Source organism: Ornithorhynchus anatinus, chromosome X1, assembly GCF_004115215.2.
Source record: "Ornithorhynchus anatinus isolate Pmale09 chromosome X1, mOrnAna1.pri.v4, whole genome shotgun sequence".
Taxonomy (NCBI): Eukaryota; Metazoa; Chordata; class Mammalia; order Monotremata; family Ornithorhynchidae; genus Ornithorhynchus; species Ornithorhynchus anatinus.
The window spans coordinates 70,279,567-70,303,128 of NC_041749.1; the positions used below are offsets into that span (position 1 = coordinate 70,279,567).

General features: G+C 40.6%; 1 protein-coding gene across 5 annotated transcripts in view; it reads right to left on the reverse strand.

Moving 5' to 3' along the window:
* The window catches only part of FLNB (filamin B), a 132,887-nt gene that overhangs the window by 66,926 nt on the left and 42,399 nt on the right, over positions 1–23,562 (reverse strand). For all 5 annotated transcript variants that reach the window (XM_039910379.1, XM_029049952.2, XM_029049951.2 and 2 more), the window contains 9 exons: positions 17,309–17,557; positions 16,421–16,518; positions 13,988–14,135; positions 10,172–10,290; positions 9,366–9,443; positions 7,201–7,363; positions 6,043–6,240; positions 4,299–4,436; positions 2,821–2,947 (listed from right to left, as the gene is read on the reverse strand). In XM_039910379.1, the coding sequence (XP_039766313.1) occupies positions 2,821–2,947; positions 4,299–4,436; positions 6,043–6,240; positions 7,201–7,363; positions 9,366–9,443; positions 10,172–10,290; positions 13,988–14,135; positions 16,421–16,518; positions 17,309–17,557 (1,318 nt within the window). The remainder of the gene's footprint in view (positions 1–2,820; positions 2,948–4,298; positions 4,437–6,042; positions 6,241–7,200; positions 7,364–9,365; positions 9,444–10,171; positions 10,291–13,987; positions 14,136–16,420; positions 16,519–17,308; positions 17,558–23,562) is intronic.

The window sequence follows — 23,562 nt, forward strand, 5'->3', positions numbered from 1 at the left end:
TTCCACACAAAATGGTATTTTCACACTGTATATGGCTAAAGAGAACTATATGAAACTGATAATACAGTTCACTTGAAGACAGATCCTGTGCTACTGCCTGACACTTTTTTTTCTCCAGTATTTCTTGATATGTAGGTTTTCCTTCAGCCTCAGAGCAATCTCTCTCTCAATTGTCACCTGCCTTTCCAGTACATCTGTGGCAGTATTAATATTTTGGTTTTTATTGAGAGCTTACTAGGTGCCAAGCAGGTGAGAAGCCACATGGCCAATGGGTTCTAATCCCTCCTCTGCCTTTTGCCCACGCACTCACCACAATCTCTCCATTTGAAAGGCTTCATTTACAGTTAATTCGGAGTACAATATTCTCTGAAGCCATATTGTTTGAAATTGTGTTTTTAAGACAATATGCTAGGACTTTATTATGTGCCAAGCACTGTGCAAGACACAATACAATCAGATATGGGGTCCCATATGGGGTTTACACTTAAGGGGCAGGGGGCAAACAAGTATTTAACCCCAATTTTACAGATGAGGAAACAAACACCAAGAAATTGTGACAAAGTTCCTACAGCAGTCAAGTGGCAGAGTCAGAATTAGAACCCAGGTTCCCCGACTCCTAAGTCCATGCTCTTCCCACTAAGCCAGGTTTCACTGTATCTTTAAAACATGTGTTCTGCTCTCCCTGTTTGCCCGTGATCCCTTGTAGTTCATTGCCCAACAGTTACTTCAGAGTCCTACACTTGTCCTCTTGTGTATCACACAGCCAGGCTATTTTGCAAAAAGCAACTGTCCTCAATGCTGGTGAGTTGGCCACATTCTAGGATGTCATTGGGTACTCTGTCTTATCAGTGGTTAAGAATGGCTCATAGGTGATGCTGATGGAACTGCAGGCACATTCTGTAGTAGTCACATGTCTTAGAGCTAGAGAGAAGGTTTATTGTTTTTTATGGTATTTGTTAAGCACTTATGTGCCAGGCGCTGTCTGCTGTGTGATCTTGAGCAAACCACTTAACTTCTCTGTGACTCAGTTACCTCATCTGGAAAATGGAAATTAAGACTATGAGCCCCAAGTGGGGCAACCCGATTACCTTGTATCCACCCCAGCACTTGGAACAGTGCTTGGCACAGAGTAAGCGCTTACCAAATACCATACGGAAGCAGCATGACATAGTGGATAGAGCATGGGCCTGGGAGTCAGAAGATCATGAGTTCTAATCCCAGCTCTGCCATTTGTCTGTTGTGTGGCCTTGGGCAAGTCACTTCACTTCTGTGCACCTCAGTTACCCCATCTGTAAAATGGGGATTAAGACTGTGGGCCCCATGTGGCACAGGAACTGTGTCCAACCTGATTTACTTGTATCCACCCCAGCACTTAGTACAGTACCTGGCACATAACAAGCTCTTAACAGAAACCAGATTTATTACCAGCACTTAGAACAGTGCTTGGCACATAGTAAGCACTTAAATACCATCATTATTATTATTATTATTATGCACTGGGGTAGATGCAAGCTAAGCAGGTTGGACACAGTCGCTGACCCACATGGGGCTCAGTTTAAATCCTCATTTTACAAATGAAATAAGAGGCACAGAGAAGTTAAGTGACTTGCCAAAGGTCACAGAGCAGGCAAGCACAGTGGGAACCCATGTCCTTCTGATTCCCAGAGCCTCAATTTTGTATTAAGCATGAAGTCTCATTGTCAGGCTGTGATTTGCTGAAAGCCTATCTTGGCCTTCTTGATGCAGTGCTCTGCTTCTCTACCTAGCTGAGTAACACTGAAAAGTGTATTGCTTAAATAGAATTGTGACATTACTGAAAGTCTTTGGTTGAATACAGGCTGATACACTTTTCTTTGGGCTTGAGCTTTAAGGCATTTGCTAGTCTGGATTAATGGACTTTTTTTTTTAAAAAAAAAAAAAAAGAAAATAAATCAATAGAAAAGTTAGCTTTTAAACTATTCCTGATGAGCTCCTTGAGGGATGGGAGCATGTTTTTATCCTGTACTTCAATTGCTTAGGTCCTAAGTAGTTTTAAATCACCTTTGATATTCATCCCACTTCCAACACCAGAGCACTTATATACATATCTAGGTTATATACAATAAATTATCTATATTAATATCTGTCTCCCCTCTCTAGAATGTAAGCTCCTTATAGGCAGGGAACGGGTCTAATTCTGCTGTATTGTTTTCTCCCAAGTGCTTAATACAGTGCTCTGCACATGCAAATACTACTGATTGAGCCCACTGAGGGACAGAAACCATGTCTAATTCCCACCTATGTATTCTTTCCCAGCACTATGTACAGTGCTCTGCACAGTGTTTAAAACCATTATTACCACAAGATGACATTACTTTCTCTAATGAAATGGACTCTGAAGGATTTTTTCCAAAAATGCAGTATACACCTTTATTTACATGCCAAGTATTCCATGTCACATCAGTGAACATTTCTAATTAATCAAAGCTATCTCAAGTCATTACTTTGTTTTAAAACTATACTATAGGCTTAAAGTGAAGAAAACATTGAGAGCCAACTACATCTTTATTTTTTCCCTAGCTAGCTTGACTTTTCTCGCTCCATCCAGCCAAAAGCCACTGGAGTGGATTTAAAGCAGGAAAGCCAAAACCAGCAACAACCTCCTCCGGCCCCACAAAGAGAAAGCGGCCAAATGTCTGGTTTGCAATGAAGCAGTCCATGCTGCTTCCTTAAGTCTGATAAACATTTAATTTGTGGCTCTGATTTAAACCTTTGTATACTGGCGGTGGGGAGGGGCAAGTGAGCAGGAGCATCTGTTGACAAGTCTTTCCTCAAACTAACCTCTTAGGTATGTTATGTCCTCCCCATGTGATGATAACCACATATTTTCCTGGAATTCCTGGATAGTACCCAAAGGCATATACACCATCCATAAAGTCCTTCTGCTTCACAAGCTCTTCCAGGCCCTCTGTTAGACAGAGCAAGAAAGTGAGTCACATAACACATCGAATCTCCAACCCTACGGTGAAAGCTACAAAGTATGTAGGTGAATTAAAGGAAAACTAGTTTTCTAGGTTCCTCATAAATTGGGTTTGAACACTGCTTGCTTTTTTATTATTATTTTTTTAAAACCCATATTACTTCTTGGTTCAGTAGAATTTACTGTCAGGCTTCATATCCATAAACAACTTGGGGAATATTCACCACAAGTGTAAACAACCTCAGTGCCACCTCTTTTCAATATCAGACCTTGTGTAGGAATACAAGGCCCTGAGGGAGAGGATTTCAATAGAATTAGTTTTTTGTTTTTTTTAAGTATCAAAAGTGTGATTTTCTAGATTGAAACCAAGTTAGAACACTATCTTCCATTCATTTCAAGAAAGCATGCAAGTCATTAAGATTAGGAACCGTGTCCCATAATCTCAACACCTGATGCATCAGGCAAGAACTTGTTATGTCTAGTCTAGTGGTTTGGAAGGGCAAGGAAATTGAGTCACAAGAGGGACTCAAGGTCCCTCAAGAACCTCTTCAGTTCTTGTTCCAACAGGTTTGGCAGGGCGGGAGGGGGGAGAGCCGGGAAGGACTCCTGCACCAACCCAGGTTAAGTGGAACCAATACCTTTGTTTCCTGGGAAACCCTGTTTAGATACAAAAGATACTTGTTATGCTGTGGGAAAATTTCTGGCTCCATTGTAAAATGAATACCAACATCACAATGATCTAGGAATTCCTTATGCTAAAAGTGATTTTGCAACTGCAATTTAATTCACCGGAAATTGAGACTCGAAACCAGCGTAGGCTGGAGAATCAACTCACATCTCCATTCCAGTGTTTTTGAATAAAAAGGTGTTGGAATTCTTCATTGCTCAATATGGGTTCAAAGGTTTTCAGTCACTGCATAATACTTACTCATGTACAGACAAGTCTCACGCTCTGTCAGCGTGCACTTTCTCTTCTCAGCCACTCTCCCTCTTTCAAGAGAGGTACTATCCCAATAGTAAAAAGAAACTAGAAGGGGGACAGTCATAACAAACTATGTTTAACTTCGCTTTAGTGATTAAGCCCTTAACATTCCATAATGATGTCTCCTAGCACTGAGACCTAGAACTCCACTGACCAGTGACTGAGCATCATCAATTTACAGATGGGGAGACTGGCAGCACACCCTTACGCTCGCCCAGTATCACACAGTTCTTTCAAACTCCCAGGGCTAGAACTTGTAACCCTTCTGAGGTCAATCCAGCTCCCCTGATCAGCCCAAGGCATGCCTTTATGCATCGCATTACTGCAAGAAGATGAACAAGAAGCTGTTGCACTTACTGGGTCCTTTGACAATTACTTTGACTTCTCCACTTCCCGCAGCTTTTGTGTCAACCTTAAAATCTGCAGTCTCTCTGATCCGGACTCCCTTAGGTTGCAAACCTCGGCCACTGGCACGGCAGGCATTTGGATTGCAAGCTGAAAGTATGTTTAGGACATGTACTCAGTCTTTCATTCTCAAGACCAATCTAACTAAGGCAAGATGGTATCTTCTTTACAAGTACAAATACTCTCATGTTCCTGAGACCTGACAACATCTCACATTCAAAGGAAAAACATTAACCAAAGCAAATTCAGAAATGCAACAATCCAGCCGCACCACAAAGGAACATAAGTTAAGGTGTTCTTTGACAGGCCAAACCAGAACTAGGCCAAAGACTTGTGTATGCTTTTGCTAAGGAGACAAGGAGTTAAGATTGCATACTTTGAAAGCTACACTACTGTACTCAAGAGCTTAGTGATACTTACACAAATCTAGTTTTAAAATTCCATTGGCTAATGTGATTTAAAATGTGTCCTATTGTGCTCCAAGGTCATATGATTAAGTGACAAAATTTTGTGCTGTATGGCAACTTAACTCTTATTTATAAACTTAAAGCTACAGTGGCTTATCTTTGTTGGACTCTAAGCACTTAAAGTACTCTGTACAGAGTGGGGTGCTCAATACCATTGACTGATTGCTAGTCAGTGGGGAGAGCATTACTAGACTTCCTATTTGCGAGTTCACTTTTTTCTCTGGTCTTTAAGGTACAGTCCTGTGAAACCTAGAAGCAAGAAGGATGTGCCCTCAGGGGCCACTTCACTGCTTGAGACCAGCACCTGGCTCTAATGTGACTATAGATTAGTCACCCTCTGTGATCCTACTTTAATTTGACCATTACTTTTCTTCCATTATATCCAAAGAAAAGCAATCCCATCCCTGGTCAGGGGAAAGACTCTTAAGAAAATTGATCTAGCAATCATTTAAAAATGAAAACCTAACATTTAATAAGACTTTCCTTTATTAGTGCCTCAAATGTATTTGCTAGGGATCCATTTTTAGGCCACTAGAACAAGGTTTTACATTCAGGATCCACAAAACACAAACTGAGTCTTATGCTCTAAAGAAGTTTAAGCAATTCCCTGAAAATCGCTGTATCTCCTCCAAAATTCTCCCAGACGATACTAGAACTCAGTCACATAGCAGATTGTAAAATTCAAGTCGAGTTAATTCCTACCTCAGTCTACCTTGCAGAAAGAGCACTCACTTCTATTATACTTGGACAGTATTGCAAGCACTTGTTGCAGGCAACAAAAAGCACAAGCCATAAGGAGATCACCCTACTAACCCTTACCAGCAAGCTGGATCCATATGGCCTCTCTCAACAAGAAAAGCATTACCAGCGAAGTCCAATATCCCCCAACGAAGCAGCTTTAAAGTGTGCAGAAGCAGAGGACAGGAGAGAAAAGCTAGGTGTCAATTTAGGAAGGAAATAAAGTTTTAGAATGGAAAAGCTGAAGTAAAGTTCAACAGTTAAGTAGTGTTCATTCTGAGATATTTCAGGCAAAAAAAAAGTCAAAAACAACTGCATTTGTACTGCCACCTTTACAGCCCCCTAATATTAATTAAGCCACATGCACTGCTCTGGAAGAGGGAAACAACTTGGAGTTGAAGCTTAGCGTTGTAGTTCAGTTTAATCAGATAGAAACACAGGCAATCATTCTCTAATAATTTGCTCAGCAGTACCTTCGCTGCTTTACATACCTTCTCCAACATTAACAGAGAAAGGGCTTTTAGGAATCAACTCCCCAGCAAATGAGACTTTAACAACATGGAGTCCAGGATGAGTTGGTTTGTAGGCACAGCGGAAGACCTGGTTTCCCTTGTCTTCTATGAGCATTTCTATGTTCTTCTTTCCTTGAGGATCCTCCACTTCCACTCCAAGGTCACCTACACCAGCTCCTAGAAGAGATCAGGTCTGTGTTTCAATGTGTGTTCCCAGCACTAATTCTCAAGAATGAAGTGTCCTCTGGGTTAAAACTCTAGATTTCTTTATTTTGTATTTTAATGGTGCTTAAGTGCTTATTATGTGCCAAGCACTGGTCTAAGCACTGGGGTAAATACAAGATCATCAGGTTGGAACACAGTCCCTTGTCTCATATGGGGCACTCAGTCTAGTTAAGACATGGAGATTACCTGCCACATGGAATTCACCTTGAAAAACCAATAATGATAATAATCTTGCTTTTTCAAGGTAATCTGGCTAAAAAGTCATTTACTTCCAAAATAATATCACCTAAAGAAGCAAAGTATGTAGGGTCAAAATAAGAAACTTTTAGCACAAAGAAAATCTCACTGAACTTTGCCTAAATGCAAGTTTTTTTGTGTGTTATCTTAAATCCTATGTGGCAGGCATTCTAAACTCTGGGGTAGAAAAAAGTTAAGCAGGTTAAACACAGTCCATATCCCACATAGGGCTCACAGTCAATCCCCATTTTACAGATGAGGTAACTGAGGCACAAAGTTAAGTGACTTGCCCACGGTTACACAGCAGACAAGTGGCAGAGCGGGCTTAGAACCCAGGTCCTTTTAACTCACAGGCCCATGCTTTATCCACTAAGCCACACTGGATCGCTTCTCTGTATCTACAAGAATTTTCCTTGAAAGGAATTTATGAATGCCTCCCTCAGCACACTAGCTTCTAAATCCTGCTTAAAAGAAAAAAGACAATATAGGAACCTCCCAAGTTTCTGGCTCTTCCAGACTCTGAACAAAAACTAGTAAAATTTCAGGTGAGTATAACCAAATCTAGTGTATTCTGGCCCAACTCTATTTGCCTATTTAGTTAGAAAAGGAAAAAAAGAGTAGGGTGCCACAACTTTCAGTAGTTCAGACACCAAAAAAGTCATTGAGAACCCTTACCCGCTGTGTATATATCAAAGTACGTTGGCTTGTTAGCAATGACCCCTGAAGTTTCCACACCTGGCCCTTTCGCTGTTACTTTACTAGCATCTCCCTGGGCTTTGTCAACATTCACTTCAAATGGACTCTTGGAGATATGCTGTCCAGCAAAGAGAACTATGACCTATGGAAAAAAACATAAGATTAACTTTAACCACACCCCCAGAGAATCATGGCAAACATGCTGCTTGGCAAGTCAAAAATTTCTTAAGTGGAAATACTTGTTGGATTGAGCATTATGGAAATAAAAAGAGCTAACGTTAGTAAATCTCTCAACAGGGAGTTGAGTTTTGGAACTGGAAAACTGAATTTTTTCAGCCAGTATAGGAGGAAAATGTGTCCTGAATTTACTGGCTGTGAAATTTTGGCTGAAGAAACCAAATTTTAAAATGATTAAATGAAAAAGTGGTCCAGAAGGATAGTAGAGAGCAAGTTTTTCTTTAGGTTCTTATTTTAAAGGCTAGTATGCTTTGGAGGGACTCAAGGAAACTTGTGAATTCAGAAATGGCTATTTTTGTGTTGTTGAGGAATCTGGTTTAGGACCCCACCCTCACAGCAAGGTTAGAGGAGAAGGGTGAGGACAACCTTTCTCCTGTACATTTAGAAACACACATTTCAACAGTAGACATTCCATCTTTCCCCATTCTTCAAATGATCATCTTCCCCAACCAACTCTATTACTCCTATTCAGCAAAATGCCCAAAAAAAGAGACGTTACTGAACTTGAGGCTGGTAAATTGCAGACACTAGTCATTCTTACTGTGTAATGAAGGACACATTCAACAACAGCTTATGAAATAGATCATACAGATATCACTCTAGAGAGGAGGGTGTACATATATATCCTGTTCTATGGCTACATCTTTAATCCCAGGCAGCCATCCTAAAAAATGTGAATCAGGCACACCAGGCAAGTGACTGAATAGTTCAGTGCAACTCACCACTCTACTACTGGAAAAACAAGCAAGGTATATGTCCCATACATATTTGCTACCCTTCATAAAATTATTTGACTAGTCAAGTGGCCCAGAATACAGATCATTCTCTTTCTTAAAATGCTACAGTGGAATTGAAGGCACCCCAAGTGTCTGAGCTGGCCTCCTGGGAACACACTGGTAAAGCCAATGGGGAAGTGAGCCCATTATTGGGCAGGGATTGTGTCTGTTGCCGAACTGTACATTCCAAGTGCTTAGTACAGTGCTCTGCACATATTAAGCGCTCAATAAATACTATTGAATGAATGAAAGGGCTAGAAAGATGACAGCCATCTTGCTTTGGTATTAGCACAACAAAATCATTCATTCATTCAATCGTATTTATTGAGCACTTACTAAGCAATTAGAACTCTCCCTGATTTAAGCTGCTGGAGGCTCTGAACCAGATTGTGGCAGGGGATCGGCGGGGAAATAAGTAACATGAAACTGCAAGTTCACTATTACCTCTCCCATTGAGAGGTCTCTAGTCACCCACCCAGCACCAATTACCTGGCTGAAATCTAGTCCTGTGTGTAATTTACAAGTGTCCTCTAAAGAGGGAGACAGTTCAATCTCAGGCCATGAGTATATGCTCCCTTATTTGCAAATTAAGAGCAAAATCCCTTCTGCTAGGTTACTGATATTCCAGACATAAGCTTCATTGGATGCATGACAGGTTGAATTTTTGAAGTAATCATTTTGAATAGTATGAGACTAGAAAGACTAAACTTTAACCATACCCCCAGAGAATCATGAATAAAATCAGGTTTAGAAACCTATCTTTGCTTCTGGCTCTACCACCAACTGTGTTACTTTGAGCATGTCACTGTGCCACAATTTCCTCATGTGGCAAACAGCACTCCTGTCTTAGAGCAACACGAAGGGCATCAAAGGGTAGGCAGTAATAGTTGCGTGTCATCAAAAAACAAGCAATGATGTAGTCAAACTTGCACAACTCTATAGAATCCTCTGTTATATGTTCATCTATGTGAGATGTTAAATATCAGGTGATGTTTTTCTACACCATAGTTTATCTAGTTAAAGCCTATTTGTATAAAGATTTTTCTTCACTGCATCCCTTTGGGCCAAAACAAGTGAAAAAAACCTGATAGAGAAGTATAGCCAAGAATCTCATAATTAACTCAAGCTTACCTTGTGAAGCCCAGTAACCTTGGGCATATACTGTACAGAGTAAGTTTTGCTCTTGTCACTGTCAGGAGTCACCTGTGCCTAAGAGAGAGAAACCCAGGTTCTTCATGAAACAGGTTCACATGAACATTTGAGAAACATACCGCATTTTAACTGCAACCAGAGGTTGGAAATAATTCTGAAGGCCACTACACTTTGAAAGTCTTCTACAAGGCTCACAGAGGAAGTCATTAATTCCCAATTCTGTGGCATTCACATAGAGGAAAAATAAACATTTGTTTTTCATGCTGAGCAAATTTTGGTTAAAAACTAAGTAGAGCCATTCCTCTCTATGCTCCCCTCCCCACAACTGTCTGTAAACCTAATGGCTTTTGAGAGAGAAAAGCATCTAGCTTGCAGGATTCCATAACCACTTGTCAGACAACTATGTTGAGAAGTAGAGCTTCATTAGCCAGAGTACATTCAATTTTTTCTGAAGAGCACATGAAGTCAATAGTTAGTATGATAAAATTTTGGATTAAGCCCTTAGCATTTGGGGTATGAACATTATGGGGGAGCAAAGAATAAGAAGTCCTGATCTTCAAGGAAAGGACATACCAAACTGGTCAAGAAATGACTAAGTCACTTTTTGAAACCCAGTTATTTTCATCACTGAGCAGCTGCTCAAGCCAGGAGGATGTTAAAGTGAACAGGCTGCCTTGCGACTGGTCAAAGTTAAAGGGGGAGAAGGGATGCTGTTCAGGCTTTGACTGTCCTGTGTAACCTCATCTTCCAATTTAAATGGATAATATACTAAACTATTGACAAACCTCTTCTTTGTTGCCTTCTGGGTCTTCCACAAAAACCATAACGTCTCCTTGTCCAGCACTGATAGTGTCCACCGTAAATCTGGCAAGCTGTTTCACCATGTTTCCAGTGGGTTCAATGCCTGTTGAAATGTTTATAAGTGCTGAGTAACATGAAAATTGATGATACTAGCATTAATCCTAATTTCCTAGCATGACAATATATTTCAGGCAGGAAACTTCAGGCAAGAAAACTTCAGTCTTCTATAAGAAACAAGTTGAGGGAGTTAGCTTCTCAGTAGTTTTAAGCTTGTGAGTAAAATAGAGAAATAAGTAATTTTTTTCTGGAACAAATTACTTTCCTCATTAAGGGTACCATATAATGTAATCAAGTAAGCATACCTGTAAAACATACTTATGAATGCAAAATACTAGAAATCAAAAATAATCAGTGGGATCCCAGCATGTGACCTGAGATAAGATGCCTTCAGCATCACAGAATTGGTGACTGAAGTTACAGTTGAAAGCTGATGGCTGCATTCCTTTTGCTAAAAACATATACAAATAAAACTATTAACTGACAGAGGGCTGATGGATACTAGCTCTATGTACTGGCTACTTACAAACATATGGCTTTGATGAGCAAAACTTAGTTTACATTTAAAAGGTCATTTGGAAATATGTAACAGTTTGGGTATCCTATAACCCCCGAGACATCTACATATTACAAAGCAAATGATGTGTGTTAAATAGATTCAACTCTATCCAACCGCACTTTCGTCTTTATGGCAAAGAGTGGACCCCTCTTAAAATATCCGTGAATGTTTTTTACCCCTCAAGAATGCATCTTATTTTGGACTTGCCACATTAACAGCAAAGAATTAAACTTTAATGACAAATCCAGTACTTCAGCTGCGGAATACACGTGGCTTAAATGAGAGGTACATATTTGTTAGCTGTTGCTGGCTAGCACAACAGAAATCTCTATCCCTTCTGTAACCCCAGTAAATCATTAAAAAACATTTTATTGGCCTCTGCCTCCCCACAGAGCCCACTGCTTGCCCAACCCTCCTTTATAATTTGTGTTCCAGTCATTCCCCCCATCCAAACATTCAACAAAGCTCTTTGTTTTGCCTTAATTTTTTTTTAAATTTGTCCTGTCCCCACCTCCCTTGTCCCAGTTACATTCATTCAATCACATTTATTGAGCGCTATGTGCAGAGCACTATACTAAGGGCTTAACAGCTCTGCCATCCTTCCCCCCATCCCATTCCCACAGCATCCCTGGGAAATACACTTGGTGTGGGCTGGAATGGAACCAGCATGACAAACACAGAGGCAGATAAAGAAAAATATTTTGTTTTATGTGGATGACAGCTGGCAGTGACACACTTCCGCTGGACTGATCAGCAACAGCCAGTGAATAGGTCCAGCTGACAGGGAACCATGTCAAGAGCAATGGATTTAGCACAAAGGTTGAACTAGCCTGAATTTTTGGATTATTTTATTTCCTTCACACATACAATTGGACAGGTGTCATATCTCCGGCTAAGCAGAGGCTTGACAAACTGGGTCCAGGTTAACCCATTATTGCCCTATTCTTTAAAATGGCTAAGTCAAATGCCTATTTGGTCAAAACAAGCACCTACAAAATATCAGATTAAGGAAATGATAATGACCGGTTAAATTCCTAAGCCTCAATAAGTGGTGGTTTTAGAGTGAAAAGGAACACATGAAAGGAAACTGACTCATGTTTCAATAGGAAATATGAAAGCTGGTGATAAGGTTATTATAAACATGCAATTTTTACTGTGATTACATTTGATCCATTTAACCAATTAAAATCTATAAAGAATTTGGATGTTCACAACCTTGAGTTGGGTGGGCACAAGGAAGCCTAACCCTTTAACATTATGCAGTTATGTCTGCACAATCTTATCTTTAGTCACCAAAAATAAACTCAGATTAGGATGGAAAAAAATTGTAGCTACAATTTAAAGAAAACAGGGGCAAACAAACTTCACCTTACCTCTTAGGGAACTCAACTACAGTGACTTCAGCTACAACAACTATGCAGAGGACTTCCAAATCTACCATGGTAGCCCAGGACTCTTTTCTTCTCTGCCATCTCACAGTTCCTCTTATCTCTGCATCATCTCTCCCTGGATGTCTGGAACTTTTCATTTTACCTCCTCAATCCTCTCTTCCACCTAACTTTCCCATCACATTGACACTGTCACCTTCCTCACAGTCTCTCAAGGTCATAACTGATCTTCACCTATTTCCTCTCTTTCAACCCCCATATTCAGTCTGTTGCTAAGTCCTGTTTGTTTTCCCCCACCATTTCCAGAATCTACCCCATCCTCTGTCCCAAATTGTCACCATGCTGATCCAGGTGCTTGATATAATCCAACTTAATTCCATGTCAGCCTTCTCGCTGATCTTCTGGCTCCAGTCCACACCACTCTGCTGCCTGAATCTTTTTTTCTGAAGTTTCATTCTGCAGATTCTCCTCAGTCAGTGGTTGCCTATTTCTCACCGCATTAAATGGAAACTCCTGACCACTGATTTTGTTCCTTTCATGCCATTCACTGAGCCTCATTCTGGTCTCTCCCACCAACCACCTCTGGCGCATTCACTTCTTACTACCTGAAATTTCCTCACCCTTTACATTTTACAAACCACGCCTCGCCTTTCTCAAGGCCTTTCTGAAAAAATCACACCTGATCTCACCATCTTATACTCCCCCCGCCCCAATTGCCATTTTAGCACTTTTAGATCACCTAAATATTTGGCTATTCAACCCCCGCTGCCCCTTTATGAACATATCTTATACACTGCCCCTTTACGAACATATCTTATACACTGTATTGTAATGTGTGTCCATCTCCCTTGCTAGATTGTAAGCTTGAGAGGAAAGATCATGTCTATTTCTATTGCAACTCACAAGCATTTAGTAGAGTGCTCTGCACACAGAAGGAGCAGAAATACTATTAATCCTACTGTTTCAGTAGGGCAGATGAATGGCTATAGATAGATCATTAAGCCTATTTAGTTTGCCGTATTTTCCTATATCTATAAAATATGATCAGAGGGTATTGATCTGATTAAATTGGGGCAGTGCTGACATTGTCTAGCTCCTACTGAAATCATAAAATGGTACATAACTAAAATCCATGAACATGTTAATACATGACAACCACTGCACTCAAAGTACTTTTATGAATAGATGTTTGAATGAGAAATTGTCGATTATTCATTTTGTATTTGCTTGACCTATTAATACTAAACTGCCAACAGCCTAAATGGCACTTTGCTACTCTAACAAAAATCAAGATGCTGGTGGCACATATCACCTTTTAAAATTAGTTTTTATCCCTTATGGTGATTAAGAAGGAATGGCATTCTAGTTACTCAACTAGGGAAATTTATTTTTAAAGATTCATTCTTGGCTTAAAAAAAATTCAAGTGTAAAATCTTAAATCATTGTAGAATTTGATTAAAGCTGTACTAGATTTTACACTATTTGTGTAATAATTAAAGTATTTAAAAAAAAGACGAAAAATTCTGACAATACAGTCTGACCTTATTTCCATTAACATCTAGAAGTGTCAGCAGTGTCCTGGAAATGCAATGCAAAACTGGTTTTCAAGTTGAATTTTTTAGGATGCAGGAAATATCTAAAGGATACAGCACCGTGTCTCCTTGGATCAAATCCAAACACTTGCAAATCTGGAAAGGGAATCTCTTCCCCCTTAGCGCAGGTAAATTCAACATTTGTTTACCTATCTCAGATGCCAATGTTGCCAATGCAATCAAGCTACCATTTTCAGTCCTTACCTCTGCCATAGGCCCTGGCTTTCTTTGGGTTGAGTTTGGGTTTCAGAGGAGCTCCTGGTTTGAGTTTGGCTTTGGGAAATTGTGACAAGTAAGTCATTACAGAGTGTTCATCGACATTAGGGTGGATAATTTCTTCAGGAGTGATAACCTAAAAGAAAAAAAGTGTGTTAGCCTACTTTGATATTTCCATAACAGCTACTTTTGCCAAGTGACAAGATTTTACCACTTCAATATAGGTGATTGATCCTGGAGTCACTGCACTATCTCCAAGTAGTAATGGCCTGAATTCCTTTAAGCTCAGGTGGTGGCAACAAACTTAAGGGATATGGGTAGGAGGAAACAGGAAAGGTGATATAGTTTTCAAAATATGCTTCTGAATTTAAAGTGAAGGGTATTTCCCTTGTAGAGTTGTCAGCCTCTGAGGGGAAAACCCAGAAGAGCAACTGGCCAAGGAGAAAGTGCCTGAATAATAGTAATAATTGTGATATTTGTTAAGCGCTATGTGCCAACCTCTGTATTAAGCACTGGTGTAGATACAAGATAATCAGGTCTTACATGGGGCTCACAGTCTAAGTAGGAGGGAGAACAGGTATTGAATCCCCATTTTTCAGATAATGAAGGACCTGCAGCACACAGAATTTAAATGACTTGCCCAAGGTCACCCAGCAGATAAGTGACAGAGCAGGGATAAGAAGCCAGGTCCTCCAATTCCCAGGCCCGTGCTCTTTCCCTTTCCATGAAGCAAGTCATGCTGCTTCCCATTTAAAGGTAACTTGACAGTTATCTTTAAATTTTAGAGTCTAGGCAGAAAACTCTCTCCCTGGAAGCTAGATCCACCCTCTCTGCTTCGATCTGTGCCAGCCTCTCCCTTTAACAAATACCATTATTTGCCATTTTCTCCTAGCAACTTGAGTTTAAGCTTCATTTCAGCTACCCACGTCTCTTCTGGAATGATATTCAAAATAGTCAAATGTCTCATTGCTATCAATAATAATGAAGCTCACTTATGTGAGATGGCACACTACCGTGCACCATATTAATACCAGATGTACAGAGCCGCAGAAAAGCCAGAAGACATCGACACCAGCAAAGCTTTTGGGACTTAAATATATCTGCCTGAAGATACAGCTGCTCTATATGCTGAAAAACACCACTGATGTGAATTTCACCTATTTGCACATGTGTGTGGCTGAAGAGGACCCACAATCTCAGCTACACTGTGCATGCAAAAACTGTGTCTGGTGGGTGGTCCTACTTGGTTTGCGGTACCTGGCACAGTTGGCTTTTGCCTCCTTGTCTCATGACCTATGTTTCTGCCTCCTTGAGTCCAATGTGCTGCACTGTCCAGTGACTGCCTTCAGCAATTATCTCCCTGTTTTCAGCTGAGACGTGGCATTGCCCAAGACTCTTACTGTACCCTTAAAATGTTTTTCGTTTCATAGCTTCAGATCATATAGCAACTGTTTAGGAATTCTACTGCCATCCACTCTCCACACAGGTCTGACCCAGCTAAAGTGTGCTATGGTGAACATAACCTACAGCACTCAGAAAAATTAGCAGTGGTCCCTGTCATTAGGAGGACTCACACTCTTCCCCATAGTGGTTTGTTAAGGAGAACTGGAAAAATGTTCAATGGAGCAGAGCAATGTCCACAAGGCTGACACTGGTCCAGGAGCACCAACAACAGCACAATTCAGTCTTAGAAGCAAACCCCACCCAACGCTTAAAGAGCATCATAACCCACGCTTTCGGAAAGGAATTCATGAATTCGTGCCCTCACCCCTCCAGAACTAGTTACAAAGTGGCCAGTTTTCTTTCTACACAGTGGAGAACCGTGCTCATTGGGCTTGCCCTTGTAAAAGTGGTTTTGATCAGTCTTGAGCACACCTGTTAAATTTAATCCTGCTGCTTCTGCAAGAGTTTCTCTAAGCCTCAACTCTAGATCTACATTATCAAAGAGTTCAGAGTTAAGGAACTGTTGGCATGAACCTGCATGCCCTGCATTTGGGAGCATTATACATGTAGGCAGTGAGTAGTATATAATCCTCAAACATTTAAAATAATGTGTATTCAATTGTACCCTGAGTGGGACAAACATATAACTCAGTTTTGATAGTTGTCCTTGGCGTGGGGGTGTTGGGGGGATGGGAGAGAGGAGAGAGATCTCATACACACACACACACACATATATATTTTGGAGTATAGATGAACTTGGTTAAACAGGTAATTCAACAGTGTACTCACCCCTATTTCAAATATTTAGATTCCCATGGTCAAGATGGAACAAATCCATCTCAGAATACTGGCTACTTTAACCCCACACTTGGCCCCACCTTCTCAACAGTCACTGAAAAGTGGAAAGTGCACAAGCTTGGTACGGTGTTACTGTTATCAACAATAATATTGTCATGCTAATTATGACGGTACTCTCACCTGTGGGACTCCCAGCCAGTCATCAGCCTGCTGCATGGCTTCCCGGGCATTATCTACTGGCTTGCTAGGATCCCAAGACTCCCAGTCAGGGCAAAGACCTGTAAGTGTAATGTTGGAAAAGTTTCATATAGCAATAATAATAGTAACAGTAATAATAAACATTATTTGTTAAGGGCTTATTAAGTACCAAGCACTGGGGTAGAGACAAGATGATCAGATGAGACAGTTCTTGTCCCATATGAAGCACAATCTAGATGACAGGGAAAAGAGGTACTGAATCCCCATTTTACAGATGATGGAACTGAGGCAGAAAAGTGACTTGTCCAAGGTCAAACAGCAGACAGGTGGTGGACCCAGGATTCAAACCCAGATCCTCCGACTCCAGGCTTGTGCCATTTCACTAGACCATCCTGCATCTCATATGATTACTCATCAAAATAAACGAGAGGAGAAAGAAAATGGGTGGCAAAGAAGGATGTTGATGAGCTCAAGGTCACCCATAGATAACTGAATCCTTATATGCTCACCATCTGGAATCTAGTCATAAACGTTCTTTGGAGCCATGCTGGAAGCTTTCTTTCCAGCTAGGAGTTCATTTGCAGCTTCTTAGAGGACCTGAGCTTTTCCCCCCCAAAAATAAATGGAACTTCTATGGAAAGTGAACTGTCAAGTTCTCAAGGCCCTGGGGTAGTTGCTCAGTTACAGTTCTCTCTCTCTGGTACATTATTTCAATAGATGGGCCATCTGAATTAGCACACCATTTTCCACACCATTTGGTGGCTATTGCAGATTGGCACGTCATTCAAAGCCTCTTTTTCTATTTTAGGAATGAAATCCTTTCATTCTGGTTCCCTCACTTGCAACAGGACCACTAAAACATTTTCTCACCTGGAGCACAGCTGTCCACAAGAGCTCCCAGTGCTTTACCATCTTGCCAGTTCTGGTTGAAGTTTGTGATGGGCAAGTATGGAATTTTGTTCTGAATCCATCCCAACAGCCTCTGCTTCGGAGTTTGTTTCTTAGCATCATCATCTCCTTCATCCTCCCACACAGGCATCGAAATGGAGTAGTGAAGGATAAGGGTCCATACTAGGCCGAGGATAAGCTTCAAATTCCCATCAACAATGGCTTTGCTATCTAAATAACAGAGACATAAGTTTGTCAACATTTATTCCCTCCCCATTTTAGAAATACATGCTTTTTTTCCTTAACGGGTACAAACAGTCACATGCAAACTGTATATGCCCTGAAAGTGGGGAATTTCTGGGGAATTTTTAAAAACCTCAGGTTAAAATTAGGCTTTCAAAAATGTAGGTTCTATTCTACTTTTCAATGTTTTACACAACACCTGCACAAAAAGTTTCTTTGGTAATAGGACTATTTTCCATTGTTTGCAAATTGCCAAGTGAACACTTGACCTGTCTGCCTCCTGACAGAGAGCAACGTTAAGGCAAACTTGCTTGACTTAGGATATCAAATGCCAGTGTTGGCTTTAAATTTTAGAGCCAAGTTTTAGTTGCAAGACAAATGAAAATAGGGACAAGAGATAAGCACAAACTGATCATGAGGGCTAGTTGCCCAAGGAGACTCCACATGTCTTTATAGAATGGGGAGAAGGGAAATCCCATAGGAGAGATAGATAACCCATTCTAAAATAGAGGTTCTAGAGGATGGTGTAGTTAATGGTAATTTATCATGCAAATGTGATAATCACACAGAATCTTAATTTTGCCAAGGTCAGTTTAAGTTTCATATTTTCACTGCCCAAATGGATTAGACAAAGTTGTTTTAAAATGAAATTTTGTTTTTATAGCTCAAGAGCTAAAAAATGGATTTGTAAAATATTACCCACACCCTTTTCATTTAAGACAAAATAAATTCAGGTAAAAAAGTCAGGGAGGGTAAAACTACCTGCGGTTTTTTGTTTAGTTTTGTTTTTTAAGTTTAAATAAAAATCAGGTTTTTTATGCAAAAATTAAATTTAAAAAAAGACACTCCAACATCCTTAGCTCTTAAAAAAAAAACAAAAAACAAGTGTTTACCTGGTCCAGTAGATCCCTGTGAAGGGATCTGTAGGAAAGGATGGCATATGTGTCACTTACCCAAGGTATGTGTGTGTGGTGGTTTTTGAGGGTGTTTGGGGATGGGGAAAAGAGAAAGAAGAATGATTATGTTAGTGGCAGGAGCTGGGGCTGCCTAATTTATGGCTGGGGCTCTCCTCTCACCTAAAGCGCCTGTGAGAGACAGGAAAAGAGCAAGGCCCTTCGCAGCACTACTTTTCTCAGGCTGACCTCCTCTCCCCACCTCCACTCCCCAGCCAGGAGCTGCTCTTATTGATTTAGCCTCCATGGTGAGAGCAGAAATAGGGAAAGGGGTTGGGGGTGTGGAAAAAAGAAAAAAATAATAATGGAGGACTGCTGAGATAAAGAAAGGAGGAAAAAGAGCAGGCATGAAGCAGGGTCTTACAGATGGAGGGAATGGGACCCTGAAGACAGTCTGCATTTTAAAGTTTTACTTGAGGTGAAAAAAAAACCAAAACAAAAAGCAAACCACCACTGGCCACCAATCCCAACGCTTATGAGAATGCATCATCCCACACTAACTAAGTAGGGGTGTTAACTTGTCTATAGTTTTCCATAAAGCCACTTTTTCTGGAAGGGGGCAGTAGGAGGGAAAGAGTTGCACTTTGGAGCCAGGATCGGAAGCAGCCTGCATGCGTCAGACCAAGTTCTTTTGCCTACTCTAGGGACCCAAAGGGAACAAATGCTGAATTATGTTATGACAGTGCCACTTTAAGAACCACAAAGCATGAAATTCTCAGACACTACTGAAAACTACATAACTACCCTGAGAACATTCTGCTATTCGTGGGTGGTTTAAGGAGGTAGGCAAGCAATCTAGACTGTACAAATCCCCTTCCAGCTTTAGGCAACCAAAAGACACCCGTCCTAAGTCTTTTCCAATAATGCAATCCAAACGATGGTGGTAGAGGGCAGGATGAGGAATAGGACTGCTGGGTTACTTCAGCCAGCAAATGTACCAATAGTTGTCCATCATTTTCCTAGAGGAAGTGATGGTAAAAGCTTAGCCATATGTGAGTATGTTGTAAAGACCAATGCAAGACTGACACTTTTATAATCTTCATAATCTATTGGGGAAGATGCACTAAAATTACAGATAAGGAGAGGAAAAAGCGGATATGTACATGAGTTAGTGATTAAGTAAAGTACATGAGTTATGTACCCACGTGCCATGGAAAGTTAAATGCCAAAGAGCTTAGATGATGCAGGACTGCTGAAGGAGCAGTTGGTAGCGGTATAGGCTGAGGAGATTAGAAATTAATTGGGAAGTGACAGCTGGTTGCAGGCAGGATACATGTTTGTCAACTCTGTTGTATCGTTCTCTCCCAAGTGCTTAGTACATTGCACATAGTAAGCACTCAACTACATTGATTAAATGTTGAAGATACAACTTCAGACAGAATTTGCAGATACAAAGAGCTGAGGTCGCTGGGACGAGAACGGGAAGGGAGTTTCAGGCAAAGGGAGGGCATAAGCAAGAGGTTCAGTGGTGGGGTGAGACTAGAATGAGGTACCATAAATATGTTTGACAGGAACAAACAATGTAACCTGGGATGTAGTGGGAGAAGAGATTGGGTAAATAAGAGGCAGAGACTTGACTCAGTGCCTTAGAACCAATGCTTAGAAATTCCTACTTGATGCAGAAGGTGTAACCTCGGGCAGTTGAGCAGAAGGGAGAGTAATGAAAAAAAAAAGTTCCCAAAAAAGTGAGCTGGGCAGCAATTTCCACTTGTATACTTTTTTCCAGAACTTTGTAGAGTAAATGTGTAATACTACTAGGATGTCACTGACTGTGAAATTCAACCATAGGATCAGACCAGCAGTGTGCTAAATACATGAACTAGATGAGGAAGTTCAATCATGTCATTGAACTAAGAACTGAAAGTTAAATGTGTCCTGCTCATTGTGGGCAGGGAATGTGTCTGCCAATACTGTTGCCTTGTACTCTCCCAAATGCTTACTACAGTCCTCTACACATAGTGAGCACTGGACAAATACCATTGACGAACATGATCAAGTGGGTAATGTCTGGGAGCCATTTCTTGCTTCCAGACAAGTTGTGAATGATTCAGTTGGCCACATCTGGTATATTCTTCTGACTTGCAATTTGAGCTTTCCAGTTTTGATAACTTCAGTGTTTACAGCCATGCAATTACTTTTTGAGCCAAGAGGCCTTGAAAGTTATCCTGATCACCAAGAAATTCTTCAGCTATCCTCCTAAAGTGATTTTAAAGTTAATGGCGACATAACCATGCAAGGCAAAACTGTCTAGACAATAGCTTTCAAGACTGCTGAAATGACACATATGGCAAAAGTTAACTACATTCTGTACATGATACCAGCATCTGTTTTGGCCACACCTGAATAACTTATTCCTATTCTTCCAGCCTACTTTCCTTCCTACAGACTGTAAACTTGTCATGGTCAGCGAATGTGTCTGTTATACTGTACTCTCCCCAGCACTCAGTAGAGTGCTCTGCACACAGTAACCACTCAAATATCATTGATTGACTTCATTTTATTAAGTTTTGAAGAATGAAAAATTAATTTGGAGTTACTATCGTGTCAATTGTATGATGCTGTTAGACTGTTTCCCATTCTCTCATCCCCTTTCAGCTTTTACAAAGATGTCAGAGCCAGGAAGTTAGTCTGTAGTTGCGGGAGGGGGAAAAAAAAAAAATCAAGTTTTGAAAATCATGAGCTAGTAAGGCTACACTTAGAGTAGGAATACCTTAAGCAGTTCAAAGTATAATATTAAAACCACACAAGGCAGTCATCTTTTAGAGAAGTGGTGTGACCTAGTGAGTGGGGCATGAGCCTGGGAGTCAGAGGGACCTGGGTTCTAATCTCCATTCTGACTCTTATCTGCTGTGTGACCTTGAGCAAGTCACTTAATTTCTTTGGGCCTCAATTATCTCATCTGTAAAACGGGGATTAAGACTGAGCCCCATGTGGGACAGGGACTGAGTCCAAACCCATGTGCTTGTATCCAAGCCAGTGCTTAGTACAGTGCCTATCACATAGTAAGCACTTAAATACACCAATGATGATCTTTTGACTCCAAAGTAAAAATAGGGGCAGGGAATTTTTTTTTTAAACTCAAACACAATGCATTGGCCAACTACCTCTATGATCTACAGAAATCCCCTCACAAAAACTTGGAATGCTTAACATTAATTACAAATGTAGTTGGGAGAGACGGTTCGTCAATCCACCCTGACAGCCAGTTTGTTGTGGTCAGTCTGTATAAACACACACACACACACACACACACACACACAGAGTAAGTCTCAAAAGTGTGCAAAAAAGATGTTACACAAAGCTGAAGCAGTGATGTATACAGTGCCCAGTCCTTCTGGATGCAGTGATTTCAAGATGGGTCCCCAGATCTGAAGACAAATTAAACAGCCACCTTAAGTATTTTCACTTCATAATGAAATGAACACTTTCCATGCCAACAGGGATTTTAACATCCAATTCATATGTTAGCATTACACTTGAATAGATGGTCACTCACTATTGACAATTTTCCTCTTAACTTTCCTATTCTTTATCAGAGGGAGACTCCAAATATCTTCAGGATTAATCAAATCAATCAATGGCATTTATTGAGCACTTATTGTGTGCAGAATATTGTACTAAGGACTTGAGAAACTACAACAGAGTTGATATACACAATCCCTGCCCAAAAGGAGTTTATAGTCTACTGGATGGAACTTGCAGGCTATGGGATAAATGCTATGGCATATCAGTTCATAAGATGCTAAAGATGTGGGGGCTTAGTAAGCACTAAATATGTACCACTGATAGAAAACTATGTGCAGAGCACTGTACTAAGCACTTTCCTAGGCATGGTTTTCATACATTAAGAAGAGAAGTAGAGAATACACAGGGAAATGTGGTGGAAGCACAAACTCTGGAAGAACTTGCCATGGTACAAGGTCCTAATAATGGTGATAACTGACAGCAACTTAAATGCTGGCTCTTGGCTCCAAAAATCATTTCCACATCACTCCCACTATGAAAGTTCCAGTGCACTCAATCTCTCATATATGTTGTGATTTGTTTAGTTTAACAATGACCCTTTGATTTAAACAGGCAGAACAATTAGTGATTGGATTCAACACAATTTGTGTTAATCATCACCTCCACAACAGGACTTGAAATGTCATTACATTCTGTGTTATTGCTACTACCCGGCAGCAAAGGTGGTGTGTTAATTTTTCCTTTTGGAGAGTAATGGGATAAGGAGTCAAATACTATGTCTAGAATAAGAGCTTGTTATTCTAAATGTACAGGCTGAAGCCCTCCTCACCATGTACAATGGTATTTCATGGAGTGCTCATGAGCTTAGGTAAACACTACAAGCAAGATTAGCTATTCAGAGAGCACTCCTTCCCATTAGCCAGTGCTGTATTGAGGCTTCAGGGGTGCTTTGCTGCCAGGGGAGTGGCCTCAAAATATTTTAAGTTCTAGGACTAAAGCGTTAGAGCAACAGATCTTGTTTTAAGTTGCAGTTAAATGTGGCCAGCATGGGCTCTTTGCCAAATCACACACCCCAGACCACACCTGTGTGCTATGAGTCAAGTGTAGATGATAGGTGACTCTGGAAGCATAGGTTGATGACGCAATGTGGAAACTTTAGGATTATTTCCAGCAAATTTGCATTCTAGGCTACACTTAGAGTAGGAATGACTTCATGCTGTTGAAAGTAGATAAATGTGTATTTCAACTAGAAGTTATCATAGTTAACCCATAGAATCTGCACTTTCACCAGCCTTTTTTTAGAGATGCGGCATGACCTAGTGGAAAGAGCATAGGCCTGGAAGTCAGAGGACCTGGGTTCTAATCCTGGATCTGCCACCTGTCTGCTGTGTGACCTTGGGAAAGTTTCTTCATTTCTCTGTGCCTCAGTTTCCTCCTCTGTAAAATGGGGAATCCCTCTCCTCCCTCCCACTTAGACCGTGAGCCCTGTTTAGGATAGGAACTGTGTCTGACCTGACTCTTGTAGTTAGCCCAGCACTTAGCACATAAAAAGTGCTTGAATACCACTATTACCAC